Consider the following 19,562-nt stretch of genomic DNA (forward strand, 5'->3'; position numbering starts at 1 on the left):
TGCCTGCAAGGCTATTTATTCTGTTTAATCCGTGTATTCCTGGAGCACCAGAAATCTCGCTGTTTTTTTCTCCAAGAGGCGTATTATGCTCGGATGTCGAATGTGGCTGGATCTTGTAACGGGCTGGCCTCATAAAGAGCCTTGCTTGGTTAAAACATTAATTTTCCCATTAAACTGTTCAGCAAGATTTACCATACGCTACGAATCATTTATTACTGTGTGCTTCTGAGGCTGAACTCCCGTGAACTTTGGCTCCGGTAAGGGATTTCCAGCCCTCGCTGTAGCTCTCCTCTGACACACGCGCTTGTGTAACGTGTGCGTTGTTGTCTCTGGCTGGCATTTCTGCCGCTGCCGAGCCTGTGGGCCTTGTTTTGCTAAGCTGATGAATTGCAGTGTGTTTCCTTTTCATTTATTTATTTATTATGGGGCGGGCGTTTTCGGCCCGGGTCAATGTGATGCAGATGGAGGCGATTTTGGAAGCCAAGGCAACCGGCTCACGTGGCACGTTCCCCTTTCTCGGGGCCCAGGACTTCCGTCGCCTCCGGCTCTCCCAGACGGGCCGGCCGGCCGGCGCGCTCCCTCGCCCACGCTGCGCGGTTTCTGCCCAGTGAGTGGCGCTCTCCGGGTCGGCTCTGGTGGGCACCTGGCGAAGGACGCGGGCCAGAACGGGCCCCCTGCCAGCCGCCGAAGGGCCCCAGGCTCTGCCGGCCCAGGAGGTGCTGCCGCCGGCCACCTCTCCTCTCCAACGGGACGCGAGGGCCAGGGCTGTGCCTTGGCCTCCTCCCCGGCCCCCGGGGTGCTGCTGGTCCTGGGCGACTGGCTTGGTCCTGGGCTCAGGGCAGGAAGGGCCAGCCGGAAGGGTCCTCCTTGGATCTCAGGGGGCTTTGTAGTCAAGGGCAGGGGGCCCGCACAAAATCAGGCATGGGCGACGGGTTCGGAAGCGCCTTTCGGCCTCTCTGTCACCCAATCTTGGGGGTAAACTGGCTTCTGCATGAGGCTACTTTTCCCTGCTGAGGCACCACCGAGATTCGGGGTGCAGCAGAGGCGAGGCTGCTCTGCCCAGCTGACGGGGTGGCAAGGCGGGGGTGGGGGGTCTCCACTTCCACCCTCCGTACTTGTGTCTGCACCTGCCCTGTTCACATACAATGAGGAAGATGTCTAGCCAGGGTCTAATCAGGGGGTTTGCTAGGCAATTAAAGGATTATATTTTGAAAGATTGCATTTTTGACTTAGGGTGCTAATCTGCATAAAATGTGCACGTCCTGATCTATATCTATATATGCAAATGCAGAAATAATTACTCAGGTTTATTGAAATTCCACAGGCGGCAGAGGCAGTCAAAGCATTTCTCCTCCAAATAATCTCAGAGAACCCAAATTCTTCGGCGGGTTTGTACCTTGCCCCAGGTCTTCTGAAGCCGGTGGAAAAAGCGACACAGACACCCCTTCACACAGGCTTAATTCCGATGCAGGGAGATATTTTGTGGAGGGGAATGTTCCAGCGATGGAGTGGGGGTGGTGATTAACCCCTTCAGTCCCTCTGAATTCTCCCCCTTTTGGCAATCACACCAAGAAAATGTGCCTTTGTCACCAATGGGCTCTCAGGGTTCCAGAGGTCGAGCTGTGACCCTAGGAAATGGATTTGGGGCCAGGTCCCATCGGGCAGGCCTGAAAATGCCCCTGAGGCTAATCCCCCCCCCCCAGTGCGCACAAACACCAACATTATGCAGCTAAGGGGAGCTGGACCATCTCTAATCCATCCTGCGTCACCATGCTCCTTCAGCGGAGACTCTGCTGCCCACAGCTCCTGCTTCATCCCCTTCTGGTGTTCCAGGATGGCGGAGAGAAAGCACGGAGCGAGGAGGGACCTGGGTGGGCCTGCCACCTTCGTGGGACGACCGCCTTGGGGTCCAGCATTATGGGAAGGGGAGGAACCTCCCCCCGCTGTGAATCCTTGTGGACGCCTCTGTTGCGTCTCTGTGCGCCCACCTCTTTCCGAGGCAAACGCCTCCCCGAGGTTGGAACTTCTGCTCATTGAAGAGCCGCTCCGGCCCCTCGGTTGCCTTCGGTGCTCTTTTCTGCCCGCCTCACGGAATCCTTGCTTAGGGGCAGTGATCCCACCTGCTTCGTTTTCGGCTGATTTCGGTTGACGGGCTCTCCCTTCTTCACAGCAGCTGCATGCTTATGAGGTGCCAGCTGCACCCCAAACCTCTCTCTGGGTCAGTCACTGCTGGCCCAGCCCCACCCCCCCAGCTTGCATCCTGCTGCGTTGGCTGATGCTCAGCCACGTTCGCTTGCCCTGAGCACTTGGGCTTCCTTGCAACTTCAGCACCCCGGTGGCTCATCCAGGGGAGGAATCGTATCAGGACTTTGGGATCAAACCTGAATCCTGCATCCTGTGGCGGCAGAGCTCAGTGTCTCTATTCTCCAAGAAGGGGCAGTTGCCAAGAGTGAGATGACGCGTGCCGTCCCCCCCGTTCCCCCGAAGTTTGGGACACCAAGCCAGGGCAAAAGCGGCAGGCGGCCACATCTGCACCGCTGATGTCGCCCACGGAGACGCAGGCGCAGCACCAGCCTTCCTCCCATCGGTTTCTACAGTAAATATTTCAGGCGTCCCTCTTCTTGTCCTCTCTCCTTGCAGTAAATTACATATTAAAGTAGCTTGGTAACTGAGCAGAGGCTGCCGTGTGATAAGGCGGAGGAAATCAATATGTTTGCCACGTGCCTGCTTGTTTATGACACTCGCCTGCAGAAGGCTAAGCGACGCTCCGCTTGCTAAGCCTGTGCTTCAGGAAGGCAGCTCTGCCGCCGCCGCCGCTGCCTCCTCAAACAGAGTCGTGCTCTTACCGGGAAAAGGTGCAACCGGTATTGATTCCTCTCCCTTCCCAAGCACGGCATTGCGTCCTTTGAACACGGATGTCTCGGGTGTCGGAGGAGGCCGCCTCTCCTTTGCGCTCGCCACCTCGGAGCACCAAGTGTAAAGCGTGCAATGACCAGTCCAGCAAGATGGGATATTCGGCCATGTGCAAGGTGGGGGGGTGGGGTGGCCCGGCAAGAGGCAGGGGCTTCTCTCTCTCTCTCTCTCTCTCTCTCTCTCTTTCCTGCCCATGAACTCTTCTGCCTTCTTCCCCAAAGGAGCACCTTCTTTATTTTATGCTGCTTCGAAGGAGTGCTCAGCAACCCGGCTATGCACGAAGGAAGCCGCAGGAGGGGGTCAAAAGGCGTCCGTCCTCCGTTGGCCGGGCACTGGGCAGATTTGCCGGGCCCAGTTGCAGTTGGCTGCGGTGGCCGGATGGCGGCAGGGCCCGGGGGCTATTGCTGCGGCACCGGCCATTTAAGGAGGAGCCGCAGCGGCGACACTCCAGAGACCAGGCTGAAGATCGGGACAGCAGTTTGCTTCCAGATCAACTGGCCAACGCCTCCGGAAGAGGCTTCCTTCTGCACGTCGCTCCACTGGGCCCTTGCTGAGACGCAGGGATTGGCCACGTCAGCTTGGCCTCACGAGCCAAACTCAGCGTGCCAGGGCCTTGTCCTGCCTGGGCTGAGGGTGGCTTGCCGGCTACCCCGGTGCTGCAGCCATAGCAGGGGTGGAGGACAGGATACTTACCTACTCCGCAAGTATCCGGCTGCACTCCTTCCCCTGCGACAACTCCCAGTTGCTGGCCCCCCTCCCTGGACCACAGCAACCGCCCCCCCAGCAGACCCGAGAAGGGAAACATAGAATCATGGAATAGTAGAGTTGGAAGGGGCCATGAAGGCCATCGAGCCCGACCCCCGGCTGTTGCAGGGCACCACATCCCTCCATCCCACTCTGCCCAGCTTCCTTTTGAATGTCCCCCGTGTGGAAGAGCCCCCCACCTCTCCGGGCAGCCGGTCCCACTGCCGCATTGCTCTGACCGTGAGGAAGCTTTCCCTGACGTCCAGCCTGAGTCTGGGTTGCTGCAACTTGACTTGACTATCGCGTGTCCTACACTGGCATCAGCGAGAAGAGAGCTTGGTCTGGCCAGGATCAGGCCAAGAGGTGCGGGTGTCTGACCAAGGTCTTGCCACCGAGTCGGCCCCCTGGCCGGGCGCTCGGCAGAGGCGTTGGGGCGCAGCTCCTGCACCTGTGGGAGCTGTAATGCACGGGAGGCGTTGGGTTGGCGGGCTCTGCTCCAAAGAGCCCTTTCCCTGCATCCCTTTAAGCTGGTTATTACTATGACCACTAAATCGCATGTATACCCTGCCTTGTCCCCTCCTGTGAGGAACCCACCATGGCTGCATCGTTCGCGGCTCCACGTTCATCCTTGCACAACAGCCCTGTGAGGTAGGCTAGGCGGAGAGGCTGAGCCTGGCTCAGAGTCGTGGGGTGAGCTTCACGGCTGAGTGGGACTCGAACCCGCGGCTCCCAGGTCCCCAGTCCAGCACTCAAGCCACCACACCACCCGGGGTCCCATCATCCTGGGCTTGGGGCAGGGACCCCCACTAGCTTCTTGGCAGGCTGCCCTGTGTAGCTAGAAGCCCAGCAGCCTTGTCCGAAGGACATCAGAGAAAACTTTGTGGGGGGACCGTGTAAAGCCCCCCCCCCCGCGTGTCTCCTGGCGTCCTTCCTGCACCTCAACTGGATCACTGCAAGCAAAACTCCTCCTGCTTCGAGGTTTTGGTCTTGTGCACCCTCCTTTGCAGCACAAATCGGGAAGACCTTGGGCTGGTGGATAATTTATGCTCCTGCCTCTGCTGAAATGCTGGGCGCATCTATTAGTAATCCAGGCTGAAAGATCTGACCACTTTGGGGCTCCCTTGGGACCGCTTAATATGTTGCAGTTCGGTAATTCACGATTCAGCCCTGTCAAACTAAGCTTAGAGATGCACAAAATAACTTTGGGCCATTCTGCTAATAATTTCGAGGCTCCTTTTATTTTGGGTTAGCTTTCCTAAAATTTCTTGCCAGTCATTTTGCCTGCAAAAGGCTCTCCATCTGCCCCTTGAGCTTTGCTTTCGCCAAACCGTGTCCCAGAGGTGGGGCTCGGTCTTGACTCGCTGGTCCCTTGCGAGCAGTGCTTGGCCTCCTGGAGCTGCTGCCTCTTCGCCTCGCCGCAGTTGTCCAAGGGAAGGAGAAGTGCCTCCTCGCCACGGCCGGACTCGCACTTCAGCCTCTGAAGCACCAAGTGGAAACGTCCAGATTTGGTCGCGCTGGTCGCCTCTTGTGCTGCCGTTTGCTTGTGGATGGAGTCAGATTTTTTAAGAACTGGAATTTTGTTGGGCCTGAACTAATTCGGCTTCTACAGCTGGTTGTGCATCACAGCGACTGTGCTAAGCTGTGTGAGTTGATCTGCACTTGTGCAAATTTATTTATTTATTTATTTATTTATTTAGGAGACTTCTATGCCGCCCCATTCGCCGAAGCCTCGGGGCGGCTTACATCCATAAATAAACATCCTTAAAATAATATAAATTAACAGTATTAAGTCACCCTTCAAATGTGAAAGGGGTGTGACTTGAGAAAAGCTGGCCCTTGGTGGAATCCACAAGTTGGATTCACAACAGTCCGAAGTTAACACTGTCTTCTGTGTGTGTGTGCCTTCTCCAAACCTCAGAAAATGCACAAGGGTGAGGACTGGAAGTGGACTCAAGATGCATCTTTGTGCTCCAACCGTCCGATGGTAGGAGCTGGAGATCTGCAGTGCTGAGGTGGGAGCAGAGCAAGCAGGGAGAATATTCGGGAACTGCTCCATGGCAGAGTGGTCAATCCCCAGCATCTCCAGCTAAAACCTCTCCGGCCAGGCCAGTCTGCAGCGGCTTACACATTCATGCGTAACCAATGAAAGGCCACCGAGAAACCCTGAGATAAGAAAGAAGGTGTTTACCTTCCTTGAAATTTGGATAGGAGGTGCCATAAACCCAAATAAGATAAGCAAAGGCAGGGAGTCATGCCCCTATTTGGGCGAGTCACGCCTGCGTTCCATGCCCCCAAGGATCCGCATGTGTGTGGTAATTCGGTGCCAATCATTAACCTAGTTCTGAAGTCTTTGCAGCACGTTCCCAGCGGCAGCGAGGCCGGCGCGCCTTCGCACTGCTTGCGTGCCCCCCATCCGTTTATCGCGTGGGTGCAGGGCGCCCAGTGGGCCTAGCGGCTCTCCCTGCATGGCGAGACCCCCCAGGAACCAATCTGAGCCCCACCAACGTGCTTATATGCAGTGGGGCTATGGCAGGACCAAGGAGGGCCCCTTTCTTTCTAGGAAGCGTAGCATGCCAGCACGGATTCTGGCTGAGGTCCCACAGTGAGAGAATTAAGAAGACACCGAAATGATAGCTTGTAAGTTTGGAGCAGAGCATTTAGTTATAATTACCCCAAGGGCGGCCGGCCCTGGTGCACTTCTCATCGACTCCGGCTCTTTATAATCGTAAGGTTCAAGAGGTGAAGTGAAATCAAATTTAATGACTGTTAATCTCACATTCTCTCTAAAGCACATGTGCCCACACGGATGGACACACACACACACACACACACACACACACATTAGTCATTGAAAAGAATTGATCTTTTGACCCAAATATGAAGCTGGGAAGCAAACCACTTGGGTTTACAAGATTTTTGCAAAATTGTTGACCTCTTAACAAGACAAAGTCAGCCAGATAATAGTAATTATTAGCAGATTATTGAATGGCCAATCAATACTGAACTTTACCTCTTTCCTAAACCTGAGGTCATGTTTTATTGGGTTAAGATAACAGGCATTCATTTTCGCACCCTTGTGAGAGCAGCTGAGTGGAATGCGGGCTGGCGAGGGGCAGGCGAGCTGCAGCACTGAAGCCGGTTTCCGTCTCCTTGTCACTCCAAAGATGATGAGAGAAAACGGAGGCGCGTTTGCTCGGAGAGGGCAAGCCCGTATTCACGCCAGCTCGCGTGTTTTTCACGGTAGAGGCTTTCCGTGGCACCTTGTGCAACAACTGGCACGTGGCCTGCGGGAGCCGTGTGTGTGCGGCGTGCACGGAAAAGGCCGGGTTGTTCCACTGGGAAAACTCTGACCTCGTTGCATCTGCGGGACACCCTCCAGCAGACCCTTTGTGTGTGGTGGAAGACCTTCCGCATGGTGCCCGCAAAATCGGTCGCTGTGTCGATGGATGCCCACCGCGCCCCATGGCCCCGTGCAGATTGAAATAACCTGGATCTGTTCTGACTTGGGCAGCACGGTTTTTGTGGGAGCCAGAAATCCTGAAATCCAGCGCCTCGTGCATCGGATGTGTTTCAGCTTGCACACCTGTGGATGGAGAGGAGGCTGGTGGGAGAGCTGGATGCTTGCTCTTCAGGTTCAGCTATTCCGGGTCGCACAAGCCCGAGGCTTCGCTTGGCATCAGGAGTCGTGACCCCAACCCTCTTGGCTGGGTGCATCCCACTGGTGGGATCTCTCCTCTGGCTTTTGACCCATGGCAGGAGAGGCTACTCTTGATGGTCCATAGTCTAATTCTGTCCCTGGACCCCCCTTGCCCCACATCTCTCCAGGGGTGCGGCAAACGGGGAAGCAACACACAAGCGAGAGAGCTGCTCTCGGCCCTTCTTGCCCTGTAGCGCTCCAGGTGCCATCTTATTTGAATTGTTTAGCATGGCGTTCAGTCTCCCCTTCCTGGTGAGCTGGCTGCAGCACGGAGGATGCCACTTCCCCTCACTGCCTCTCCCTGCATCGGCCCCACGTTTCCTGGGAGTCTGTGGCAGCGGAGATGACGGGACGGGCATTTCAGAAGCTCTTTGCTGGCCCTTTCACAGCCTCAGAGGCAGAGGCAGGACGGAAAAGTTTGCCAGTAGCCCAGGGCTCTGGGGGACTGATCTGGTGCCTCTTTGGACCGGGGTGTCAGGCTCTCGAGCTGCATTGGCCCCGCCCAGAGTGTCTGCCTCAGGGCCACTTACTCCTTTCATCATGGGAGCACCTGGCTCGCCCCTCGAGGCCAGTCTCGTGTTTTGCTGAGCCGTGGCAGGTCCCCAGGACTTCAGCCACAGTCTTGCCCGTCACCTGCTGCTGGATCTCTCTCGGACCTGGGCTGGAGCTGGGACCTTCCACCTGCCAAGGAGGTGCCACACAGGGCCTGCACCAGGTTCCTGAGGGAAGTCTCCTTTCTTATTTGGCGGTCCCGGCGGAGGGTGCCGGAGCCCAGGGGCTTTCCCCTCCCCTGTCTGCAGGCCGTGCAGCCAGATGGGTCGCCTCGGAAGCCCCCCAGTGCAGTGATGAGACACCCTGCCTGGGAAGCGAGTTCTCGCTCAGCGTTGGAAAGGACAGAGATGAGCGGCCTGCAGAGAGGTTCCTGGGCAGCAGCTTTGCAGCAGTGGAAAGAAAAGCACGAGGCTGGTCATGAACAGTCACCCAGAGTTGCAGGCACTGGGGGAGAACCCTTTGGGCATCCTGCTTCTATTCCGTTTCCCGTGTTTGCTCTTGTTCCTTGAGCACCCACCCATCGCCTTTCCTTTGGCTGCATGTGGCGCTCTCCTGATTCCATAGACAGAATATTTGGGAATATCCTTCTTGGAAAAGCGGGGGGAATCCTGAGCAGCCAAGTTCTCTGCTCCATCAGTCAGGACGCCTGGCCTCCTACACTGCTTTCCCCGGCACTTCTGTTCCCTGCACCGCCATTTCTGTCGGAGAGGCCTCATCTGCTCCAGGTGCAGGAGCCAGCCGCTGCCTGGTTCAGGTGGTAAAGGTGGTGCCTCATAGGTGATACCCGAAAGAGCACCTGGCATAGGCAGAGCTTGCCAGTTTCGTGGGAAAGGAAGCATCAAGCCCCTTTTCCAGCGCTGCAGCCGGTGATCATCCAAAAGGAATCCAGAAGATGCTTGCGGAACGTGAAGAACCAGGTGGCTCTGAGTCAAAGCCTGCAGTTTCAGCCCATTTCACGGGAGCAGTGCTCCCCTGGCTTGGCTAAACCCCCCTTTTTAGGTGCCCAAGGCTCTTTTGCACCATGTTTCTCCACTCATGCAGGGAAGGTTAGCAAGGGGGTGGACAACTGCCCCCCGCATCTGGATCTCTGGAAGCTGAAGGGGCGAAGGCATTGGCGTGCATGTGTCAGCCCAGGCTGCTAAGTTGTTCTGGGAGGGGGGCTCCTTTGGCCACACGGGTGCAGCCCCCATCCCTTCCCATAGCTCACCTCGCCATCCGGCTCCGATGGGGCGCTGTGCCAGGGTACCCCTCCCTCTGCCCTGCTCCCCATTTCACATCCGCGGTGGGCCGGGCTGCGCTCTCTCTGTGGCATCTGCTGACACGCGCAACCTGAACTTTGGAAAAGCTGCGTAATGACTCAATAAAACTAGAAAACTAGAAGGTGATCAACAAGTAAAAACCGCTCATGCATACAAATGAACTCATGGGAACACGGCGAGTGCAGGCGCCCTTAACAAAAAGGGACGGGTGGGAAGCATCCCCAGGGAGAGAAGAAATCCTGCGGGGACAACTTCACCGAGGGTCCTGCCACCCCCCCCCGGCACATCCTCTCTTTCCTCCCCTCGGGCTCGCTCTTCTGGCCCCCCTGCAGCCCCTTTCCCCCTCCTTCCGCAGAGGTCTTCTTTACAGCCAGCAGGCCCAGGCGGGCTGCGACCGGAATATTGACTGGAACTGGCTGTATGGATGGCGCTTCCCCCGGCTGCACAAGAGCGTTGTGCAAATAGCGCATCCTCCACAGTCTGTACTGAAAAGCCTGTTCAGAAACGTCTGCTCGGCGTGTTGTTGCTTTTTGGCAGTCCAAAGCTGCTGCTTTTTGCCAGACTGGCATCGGGGTCCTGGGGGTGGCTTGCATGCCGTTCCCTTGGGCACCCCATCCTGGGCGCCTGTGTTCGGCCTCCGCCTCTTTCTCTCCCAGGAGCTCCCGGCCTGCCAGCCTCACTTGGGAGCACGCTTTCTGCTCAAGCGAGGCTGGTTTTGCTGCTGAGAGTCCCCCAGGTAGAATCAGGAGGGAAACACGCACTGGCGGAACGGCTGCTGGCGGGGCCGTTAGGAGCCACGTCTGGGCATCTGTCCACCACGAAGCCCCGTGCCGTTCCTCCGAGCGAACGCGGGGGGACGGTGGGGGGCAGGGGTGGGGGGGCGGAGTGTGCCTCTCTGCAAAAGCATTTCTCTCTCTCTAGCTTTTAATTGCTTTCTCTCACTTTTTATGTGTAAAAGATTGTCCATTTAATTAACTCCAAGAATGCAATTTCAAAAACACTAACGTTTTTACACATGATGGCTCTTAAAATAAAAGTAGCGTTCTAATATTGCGAACTGCTTTGCTTCATGTATTGCATTAACCTTTAGTTGGCAATTTTGGAGACAACAAACAGGCGCGAACATCTCCTGGTGAACACGCAGATTGCAAAAGATTCCCATTCCCTGCTCAACTGGTGGGAATCTCAAAGCTGCGACTGCTGTTCTTCTCTCAGTCAAAAGGTTTTGAAAGATGCCGGGAAGGCTGTTGCTGCTGCATTTGTTCCCAGCGACCTCCTTGTGTACGCATCCCTTGGTGTTTTCCTTCCAGGGAGCTTAAACTGAAGCACTGTTGAATCAGCAGCAGGCACAGTTCCCATTGCGGTCGGATCCTGTGCCAAGGTGGGCGCATAACATCCCGCCTTCAAAACGCACCTGCTTCTGCCTGAGAGAGATTCCCCACTGTATTTTCTGGCCGTGCAGCAAGGACTCTCGGCTCAAGCAATTGCATCTGCTCCATGTTTTCGAACTGGGCCACTTTGTGTGGCTCCGCAGAGACTTTCTTGTTTACAGACACAGCTCTGGTTTCCTGGTGGTCTTGGGATTTTCTTCTGATGGGAGTTGAACAAAATACTTTTAGAACCTCCAGTCAGTTTGTAGCAACTTTTGTCCACCTTTGGGGTTTTGGAATGGGAAGCTGGGGTAGCCATATGTTCATGGGGATATTAAAAAGTAGCGTGTGCATTTCGAAATCTGCAGCGAGAAGTATTGGGTGCAGGGGGGATGAGGAAAGGAAGCTGCAGGAATAGCCATCGCCCTTTGCTGGGGAAGGCAGAAAGGAAGCCGAACCAGAACCGGAAGAGGAAGTAGAGCTTGGATGGTGGGAAACGGCTCAGCTCCTTGGGGGCCTCGGAGAGTGTCTGGGGGCAGCAGGCGTTGCTCCAGGGAAGCGTGGCGCCCTGTCCACTTTTGCACGCCAAACTCCTTATGGCACCCAGGTGTTCTGGACCACAGCTCCCAGCATTCCTGGCCCTGCTGGGAGGGGATGATGGGAGCCCCAGTCCAAAACCTTCCAGAGGGCCTCAGCCTGTGGAAAAGCACTGCTGGGCCTTGGAGGTTCTGGCGGTTCTGCCTCAGCCCCGCCACTTTGGCAACATTTTAACAACTAATTGCGTAGACCTTTGTTTTGTATGTTTTGTTGTATTTTATTGTTGTTTGTAATGCGCTATGGTATTTATTATGTTTTTATTGTGTTTTTATCTCATGTGAGCCGCCCAGAGGTGCTGTGGCAGAATTGGGAGGCATGCAAATGTTTCAAATAAGGTGTGCAGCTGCATGCCCCGCACGAGGGAAGCCGGCGTCTTCGGGCCGCTTGGAAGGTTGCGTTTCCCTGCCTATATGGAAAAACGCGCATAGAAAAGCAGCCAGAATATTCCTGCGGGAACGTTCCCCCAAACCCTTCCGCTTCTATCCTCTTGACAGTCTGGCTAGGAAAATGCAGCATCACACTCGTATTAAGTATAAATATTTAGGGTCCCCATGGAAGACTCCTCTCTTTCTGTAGGACTGAAAGAGCACTTTGATAAAAATGGACATAACTCCAGTTCCTTGTCTCCCTTTACCCTGATGGAAGTGCTGGACTTTGGGCAGCCCATGTTCCAACTCCCCCTCTTATTCTGGATTATAACATGCCTTTTCTTGCAGTGATTGTGTGGGAACTTTGTCACAAGTTGCTGTTTTATTCTTTCCACGAGTATATGTTAAAACCGTCTCTCTGGCTGTTCCTCCCTCTCCCTCTCCCTCTCCCTCCCTCTCTCTTTGTACTGCAGAAACTCCCTCAATTGTGGCAGAAGGCTGGGAAGGTTTGAATGCCACATGTGAGTATGGGCAGCTGAGTGGGACCATACGGCTTCGTCATTCATTAATTCCTATGCCCATTCATCCCTCTATTTAAACTGCTCTGTAAAGACGGTGGCTACAGATGGTCTTTTGGTACACGCTTTAGCTCAGAGACCCTGGCTCTGACAAAAGGCCTGCAGAGGAAGCAGCTCAGTGTACAAAATATTTTCAGCCATTAGAAAACCGGGTCTCATTTGCCAGTGGCTCCCGGGGTGCGCGCGCAGAACAATCCTAACGTGATGTTTTAAAGGTAGCTGATGGACCGACCTGTCCTGGAGCTTTCCAGGGAAAGCCACCATGGACCCGTGTAAACGTATTCCGTAGCTGCTGGAAATCCAGCGAGTCGCCTGCCGGTCCGTTCTGCACACTAAGAAGTGGAACATCTTATGAGAAGCAGGGCGTTTGGGGTCCAAGTGATGCTTCTGCTGCCGCTTACCCTGAGCATGTGCAGGTGGCATGGGAGCTGCAGCGGTCTGCAGAGCGTGCCACTCACCGTTCTCCGGAATGGGCCGCTTCCATGCGGAAAGGACGTTCACATCCTGAAGCGAACGGCCCAAACCGTGCCTGCAGGAGCTCCACGGATTTCGTGGAAACTTCACGGGGCCCCGACCTGAAGCCTTCGCGCAGAGTCACAGCGGGGTGAGAATGCACTTTGGGGCACGTGGCATTCCAGTTCGCCAACGAGAAATGCGTTTTCTCTGCTGCCCCAAGGGCCATGCTGCCAAATGTCATCACACCGATTCCTGCACGCACGGTCCAAACAGGACGCATTCCTTTCCTCTCAGCAAACCCATTCCTGCCATTTTCATCCTTGCAGAAGCAGGTCTTTGGCAAAGCTAACGAGTCTGAATTGGCACCAAGTTACCCCAGTATTTTGCAGCACAGCCCAGAAGGTGTATGGTGAATGGGCGCGTCTTTGCTCCAGAAATGTTCACCATTTCAGTTCTCAAACTTGCCTTCGCATATGCAAAATGCATACTTGGAAAAATGAACAAGTTTCTCAAAACAGGCCAGTTCCTCGCAACTGCCACTTTCTTAAAATGCGCATTGTGCACGAACTATGCAAATTCTCCAGTGCATGCATTTTAAAGGACTCCTGCTCCCATCCATGGGGGAAATTAGCACACGTTTGAGAACTTTTTGCACAGTTTCCCTATCAGAAAGCTATTTGATTTGTGCAGTTTCCCAGTTCCTGCAAACAAACAGTGAGCAAACAGCCGAGCCGGGCAGAGCGGATGTTTGCAGAATCTTGGCACACTTGAGTTTTGCTCATTCACCCATCCGTGGCCCCGGCTGCGCCGCTCCCTGCTAGCATCGCTTGCGATTTTACCAGGCTCAGCCGGTGCGATTTTCCTGCTTGCTTCTTTTGATGGACAAAAGAACCTTCAAGAAATAATAAGCCACTGCAACTGAGCACAAGCTGAGCAGAAAGGCCGGGAGAACGCAAAGAAGTTGCTTTACCAGGCTGTGGAGAGAGCAGTGCCCATGTTCTTGCAAAACCCTGGTTGGGGGGTGTCTTATTGGCCAGTCCAGTTCCCTGTCTGAGTTAAAGACCTCCTGGGGAGAGCAGAGGGGAGGGAGGCTTGGGTGGTTAGCGATCACTTAAGTCTGACTGAATGGACAGCTGCTCCGCTGGAAGAGTTTTCTATGTCTATTTCTTAAAGCCTTCCGACATTTGTCAAAGGCAAACAAACGATTGCCTTGCTCCTTCTGCGACGAGAGGATGGCGTTGTTGCAGCGAGCTGCACCACTGTGGCCGAATCAGAACGCGGGACGTGGTTCTCGGCCAGCTCATTTCCTTCTGTCCCCAGGAATTGGGATCTTCCCATTTGCGCCATATACATCTGAGCGCGCTGAAGCAAGCAGACAAAACGTGCAGCTTGCTGCTAAGCTAAGGGAGACCCCCCGCTCCCCGATTCTGTCCCGGGTGAGCTGCCTGCTTGGTGGCTCTGGTTCCAGGGCGCCCGCTGAAAGGAGTGCTTGGGCAGAGACACGCTTCCGCCGTGTGGCCCAGCGTCTCGCGGCTGAGTTTCTGCCTGCCGGTGCCTCTGCTCGCAGATGCAGGATGTCCGTGTCTGCCCCTTACTGCTGTGGAACGGCCAGGGTGGAGAGGGCCTGTGCTTGGCTTCTGGGCAGACGCAGGCCGAGCCGCTCTCTGCCCCCCTGAAATGGAAGCAGCGCCTGCCGTCCGCAGGGGGCAACGTGATCCATGCCCTGCCCCAGGCGGCTTGCCTTGCATCTCCTGAGCCCTGCTCTGGGCCAGGAATGCATCCTCAGGGTGGCCTTCAGCCTGCAAAACAGGCTAACGTAAACATCCTTTCCAGCTTCATTCCAGTCAACCAAATGCAAGCGGAGCAGACACCAGGGCTGGGGTTGGAGCGGCCTCCTCCTTGTGGTTTCTCTCTGGGACTTGCGGCATCAGCAGCCCCAGCCCTGCACGCCCGTGCCAAGCAGAGCCTCCAGCCTGTGGCCCAGCCTCTCCCAGCCTCTGCAGCTCTTTGAGCGGTGCCACATGCCTCGACCGGGGGGGCAGGGGGGACTTCGGCAGTGCTGCATGAGCAAGAACGGGAATAAAGCTGCCCCTCATCTTGCAGAAAGACATTGCTTCTAGAGTCGGGGCAGGATTTCCCCCAGTGCTTCCCCGAGCCTGTTTGTAACCTGCATCGCTCTGCGTGTGCTCATCTGTGTACATGCTTGCGTGTGACAAGAGGCATGAGAATGTGGACTCTGTTGGCACTCACAAACCAGACAGATTTGGCACCCTGAATGTGGACACAAGTGAGAGCGTGTTTTCAAAGACATATTTGCAAGCAGCTTGTTTGCTTATTTATTTAGAATTTTTGTATACCGTCCGGCTACTCCTGTGTGGAGCTTGCAATCACGTTCATTTCAATGCTGCACGATTTCCGGCTGCAGCCTACGGGAGAAGTGGCGTGGCTTTGGAAGGATGCCCCCTTTTGCCCAGTTTCCCCCTCTGTGCACATCTGCTCACATGAGGTTTCTGCGGTTGTCCCATTTGTGCAAATGATCAGAGATGGCAAATGGCTGAGGCGGAAGGGAGGAAAGCGACTCCGAAGGACGTTCGGAGAGTCTGAGTGGCCGTGTCGGGGAGCTGGAGCTCAGTGGAGGTCCTCGTCCACCTGGACCCGGGAGCTCCCTCTGAGAGCCCCTACAGAGATGCTGCCAAGCAGGTGGGAGGCAGCGGTGGCGAGGGAAGGGGGCTCCAGCTGGGAGCAGCCGTGCCCCAGAATCCGTCCACATGCATCCACTTGGCACGGCCCGGCGGGACCCACTGAGCTTTCTCAAGAACGCCCATTCCAGCTTTTAGCTGTGTTCTAGATTGGCTTATTTTTACTTTTTGCTTTGTTTTCTTGGGTTGGACTTGAACTTATGCGTTGTTTTTAATACCGGATTTTGCTTTGGCCTCCATGTGGGTATTTTAGGGGAAAAAAGTTTATTACTGAATTTTGTGCGGCTCCTTGGAAACGTCTTTCTAATTGGGTATCTTAGAAATAACGAACTAGCAGTGCTGGGGGAAGGGCTACCTCCCCCTCCCCAGATTGGGGTGCTTCTGGCTGCTACTTGTTAACATCAAAAGAGACAGGAGAGTCATTAAGAGATCTTGGCATCTCATCTAATTAGGCGTTTAATTTAGGATCCTGGAAACCTAGCATTGTGGTAGCAACTGGTGAAGGGGAGCGCTATTTTTTTTGGTCTGGGGGCCCAGAGCTAGAACTGCCCCCATTTTCCATCCATTCACGAATGAAATGCATGCTATGAACCGGGGAGAGACTTCAGGAGGAAAATTCAACATCAGGAGAAGCCGGCTTGGTGACGCGATCTCAGCCTGTTCTCAGAACGCCAGAAAATGAGTTCTGCTTTGGAGGTGAGACTCTTCCTGCAGTCAGTGCGGGAATTATCCAGCCCTGTCTCAAGAAGCCCTCCAGCTTTTTCTTCCAGGTGAAACATTGTCCAGGCGTTCAGGAGGTGGCTCTGGAAAGCTTTCCATGGTTCCGGTCTCTGTGGCAGTCGCAAGGTGAAAGAGGGAGGCAGCTTGGTTTCTGCCAGCAAAGCAACCCTCATGGTTGACTTTATTGTATAGGCGGCGATTTCTGTGCAGTACAAACAGATGAGTTTAAAGTGAGAAAATTCAGTTTAATAAAAAGCCTCATTACCTGATGTGGCAAAACGCACGTGCACCCTTGAAATGCACTTGCTTTTGTTTTTCTTTTAAATCTGGGGCTAAAAGTTTTTTTCTTCAGGGGGGAAGATATCCTTGAATTCCGTGATCTTGTCTTTGCGCATGCTGTGCTTAAATATTAACACCAATTGAGCAAATTGCCTTTTAACTGCTTTTATTTGCTTTCATTAACAGTATAATTTAAAAGCTCTAGGATTTGCATGGAACCTGTTGTGCTGGGTGACGGGGGAGGGGGGGAGGCTGCGTGTTGTGTGTGCACGCGTGTGGCGTTGTGGAATTAATTGTGCCACGCACGGGGCGCGGGGGGGGGGGGGGCTTTTTGCAGGAGGCCGGGGGGGAAGCAGGGCGCTCAGCTTGGGCTCCCCGCGTGCCCGCAGCCGCTCATGCCCTTGAGAGCCCCTGTGAGGCTCACGAGCCTCTGGGTGGCCGAGGGGGAGGACTGGCCAGCCGGCCGGCCACGAAATCTGGGGGAAGCAGCGGTGCCAGGCTGGACAGCCACTGGGCCTGCTTTTGGTCTCCTCCGGCCCTCGCGGGGCCCGGGGGAGGGCACTCCCACGTGCCATCCAGTTGCAGACTGCCTGCTTTGGGTGGGCAGGTCCCAGGCTCAGCTCCCGGCGACTCCTTTGGAAAGGGCAGGTCTGAAACCGCGGAGAGCCACTCACAGGGACTGCCCTGGGCTGGCCCAGCCTCTCCCAACCTGGCACCCTCCGGACGTGCTGGATGGCAGCCCCCGAGCCCAGCTCCACCAGCGAGGCCTCCCCCAAAGATCTTGGTGGTGGCAAGGATCTAGGTCCCGTGGGAAGCAGGCAGGCGAGCTCCCAAGGGGGCGGCCAGGGGGCCTTTTTCCTGGCGCAGATTCCCGGCCCACTCCGGACTTAATGCAGCCCTCGCAGGAGCTGGCGGGGAGGGAAGCAACCGTTCCCCACCAGCGTCCCGTGCCTCCCACTGCATTGCAAAGCAATCTGGGATGGCTTGAACTGGAGGGGCCAAGTTAAGCTTTGGCCAAACGCTGCTGCAGCTGCGGGAGAGGAGATGGCTAGGACTGCCTGTAATGGGGGGGGGGCATGCTTGGGGGGGCTGCGCTTGATCCCTGGAAGCCGCAGAACAGCCCCGCTTTTGGCTTCCGATCCCTAATACTTGTAAGAGCTGTCAAGTCTCTCCCTGTGTGTGGCGAGGCCTTTGGGCAGAACGCCTCTCACTGGACCTGGGCAAACAGATTCCGCACCCCAAGGAACTGGCGGGGCCCACTGGGTGGTTCTCGCCGGAACGGGGAGCTGTTTGCACATGGGAGCAGAGCTGCACCTCGAGGAGACTCCCTTCATTCCAAGTGCACCTTACCCGAGCCAATGCCCGTATGGGATCGGGGCCTTCATGCCCCAGCTCTGCTTGGCACTGCCTTCTTGAATCGATATCTGAAAAATAATCCCCGTGTCCTGGAATGACCTGGTGGCTGCCCTCCCCCAGCCGCCCCAGTCCATCTTGGCGTTGTGCCAGAGGCTGCCGCCATTGCTCGGGACCCGCACCCCCTTTTGGTTGGCCCATCGCGCCACCCCAGACGCGCTGCCTTCCATTTCCTGCGCTTCTGTTTGCAGCAGAATAAGTTTTAAGTCAAGTGGACCGGGTTGTTCGGTGCCAATTTCGGCAGGCGAGGCCGCAAAAGCAGCCGCTTTCCAGAAACCCGAGCGATCCCCGTGTACTTGGCCACACTTCTGAAATGCTCCCCCCACCTCTCCGCGCGCGAGCGAGTGAGCTGCAAACAGTCCTGGCGCGGCTTGCTAACCGCAGTGTCCTTCCAAGCGGTAACATTCACTGCATTGTTCAGTTCCTGAAATTACGCTTGCTGAGATGCTGGGGAAGAAAGTTTCCAGCACGGTTTTCGCTTAAGCCCGTTGCTTCCTTCTCTGCAGATCGCGCTCTGTGTGTATGTTTAATGTGGTTTTGGAACAGGAGCCAAATCAAACATTGTGAATGGGCTGCACGAAGGACCACCGTGCGCCGTGCAATATTGAACTCTCCTCAGGGAGAGAGTTTACGCACATTTGTCAGGTCTTTTGCCCTGGACCCCTGCCTCATTTACGGGGGCGGTGGGGGGGTACCTTGTTTTGTCCTATGACGTTATAATGGACTTTAACATAAGCCAGGAAACGAGGACACCATCCAACCCCACCCACCCCAGCCTGTGTCCTAATCGGCTTTTAAAGGAAGAGTCTTTGGAAAAGTGTTCTCTCTGCCATTAATCAGGAGCAATTTGTTTCTCTCTCTTTGTAATCCAAAAACTTGTTTGGAAGGCGAGGGAGAACAAGACTCTTGCATCATAGACTTCAGCACTGCCAGCCATGTCTGGGGTGCCTGGCCAGGAATTTCTGGGATGCGTGTGGACAAGCAGGCTCCGGGAGTCCTTGTTTACTTGCTCCAGTAAGTGACCTGGTTTCTCCCAGAAGAAAGAACTGCCTGCACCCGGCACTTCTGAAAAGCAGGCCCTTCACTGGACTCGGGTGTTTTGCAAGGCTCCCCGAGGCATGAAGGCGGGTGCCAGTTTCACATGCTGCCTTGGGACCTGAGGTCTTGGTCTCACCTAGCTTCCCCCACACACAGGCGAACCTCTCCAGCCGCAGGCCATGGGGCCATCCCCCGGCCTGGCTTACCTTGCAGGGTTGTTGTGAGGACAGGATGGGGAAGGAGAGGCAGCATCAGCCCGTAGTGCTCCGTGGGGAGAGGCAGGCGGCGATGCAGCCGGTCATCATTTTCTGCGGGGGCCATTTTTGCAATGCCCCAGCTTGCTCTCTTGCTTAGGGTTTACTGCAGCCTCGTCTCCGAAGAGCAGTCAGTGAGTGACCCGGAAGGGAGTTGGCCTAAATGCCTGGCCAGTGTTGGTGAGGCTGACCCAACCGCATTCGTGAACCGGAGGAGCGTGCCTTCCAGCGCAGACTCCCTGAAGCCAGCACTGGCCTCCCACACCGGAGCCGGTGAGATGGGCCAGCCACCCTCTCGGCTGAGCCTCGGAAGGAAGAAAAGCTGCTCCGCCACGTTGCCTCCTCACCCTTAAGCGCACACTGAAACTTGCTCACATGCCCCCTTAGCCTCCAAGTCACGGGTGCCATCACAAGACTCCAAGCAGGCCGTTGACATGCCATGAGAAGGCAGGACTCCCTGGACAAGACAGTCACGGCAGGGAAAGCCTAAGGTGGGAGAAGTTGAGGAAGACCAGCCAGGAGATGCGTGGACTCCGTCAAGGAAGCCTCCTTCCCTGCCACCTTCACATTCTCCCACCCGAGGCAGGACTACAGTCGCTGCATCCCTTGGGGCATTTGCCAGGGA

At 55.6% G+C, this 19,562-nt stretch overlaps 1 protein-coding gene across 6 annotated transcripts in view; it reads left to right on the forward strand.

Moving 5' to 3' along the window:
- The window catches only part of ZBTB16 (zinc finger and BTB domain containing 16), a 151,942-nt gene that overhangs the window by 30,258 nt on the left and 102,122 nt on the right, over positions 1–19,562 (forward strand). For 4 of the 6 annotated variants that reach the window (XM_044456380.1, XM_044456379.1, XM_044456381.1 and 1 more), the window contains one exon: positions 11,974–12,021. The exons of the other annotated variants lie outside the window; for them this stretch is intronic. In XM_044456380.1, coding sequence (XP_044312315.1) covers positions 11,974–12,021 — 48 coding nt within the window. The remainder of the gene's footprint in view (positions 1–11,973; positions 12,022–19,562) is intronic. 6 annotated transcript variants of the gene reach the window in all.

The sequence above is a fragment of the Varanus komodoensis genome, unplaced genomic scaffold, assembly GCF_004798865.1.
Source record: "Varanus komodoensis strain SLA01 unplaced genomic scaffold, ASM479886v1 scaffold83, whole genome shotgun sequence".
NCBI lineage: Eukaryota > Metazoa > Chordata > Lepidosauria > Squamata > Varanidae > Varanus > Varanus komodoensis.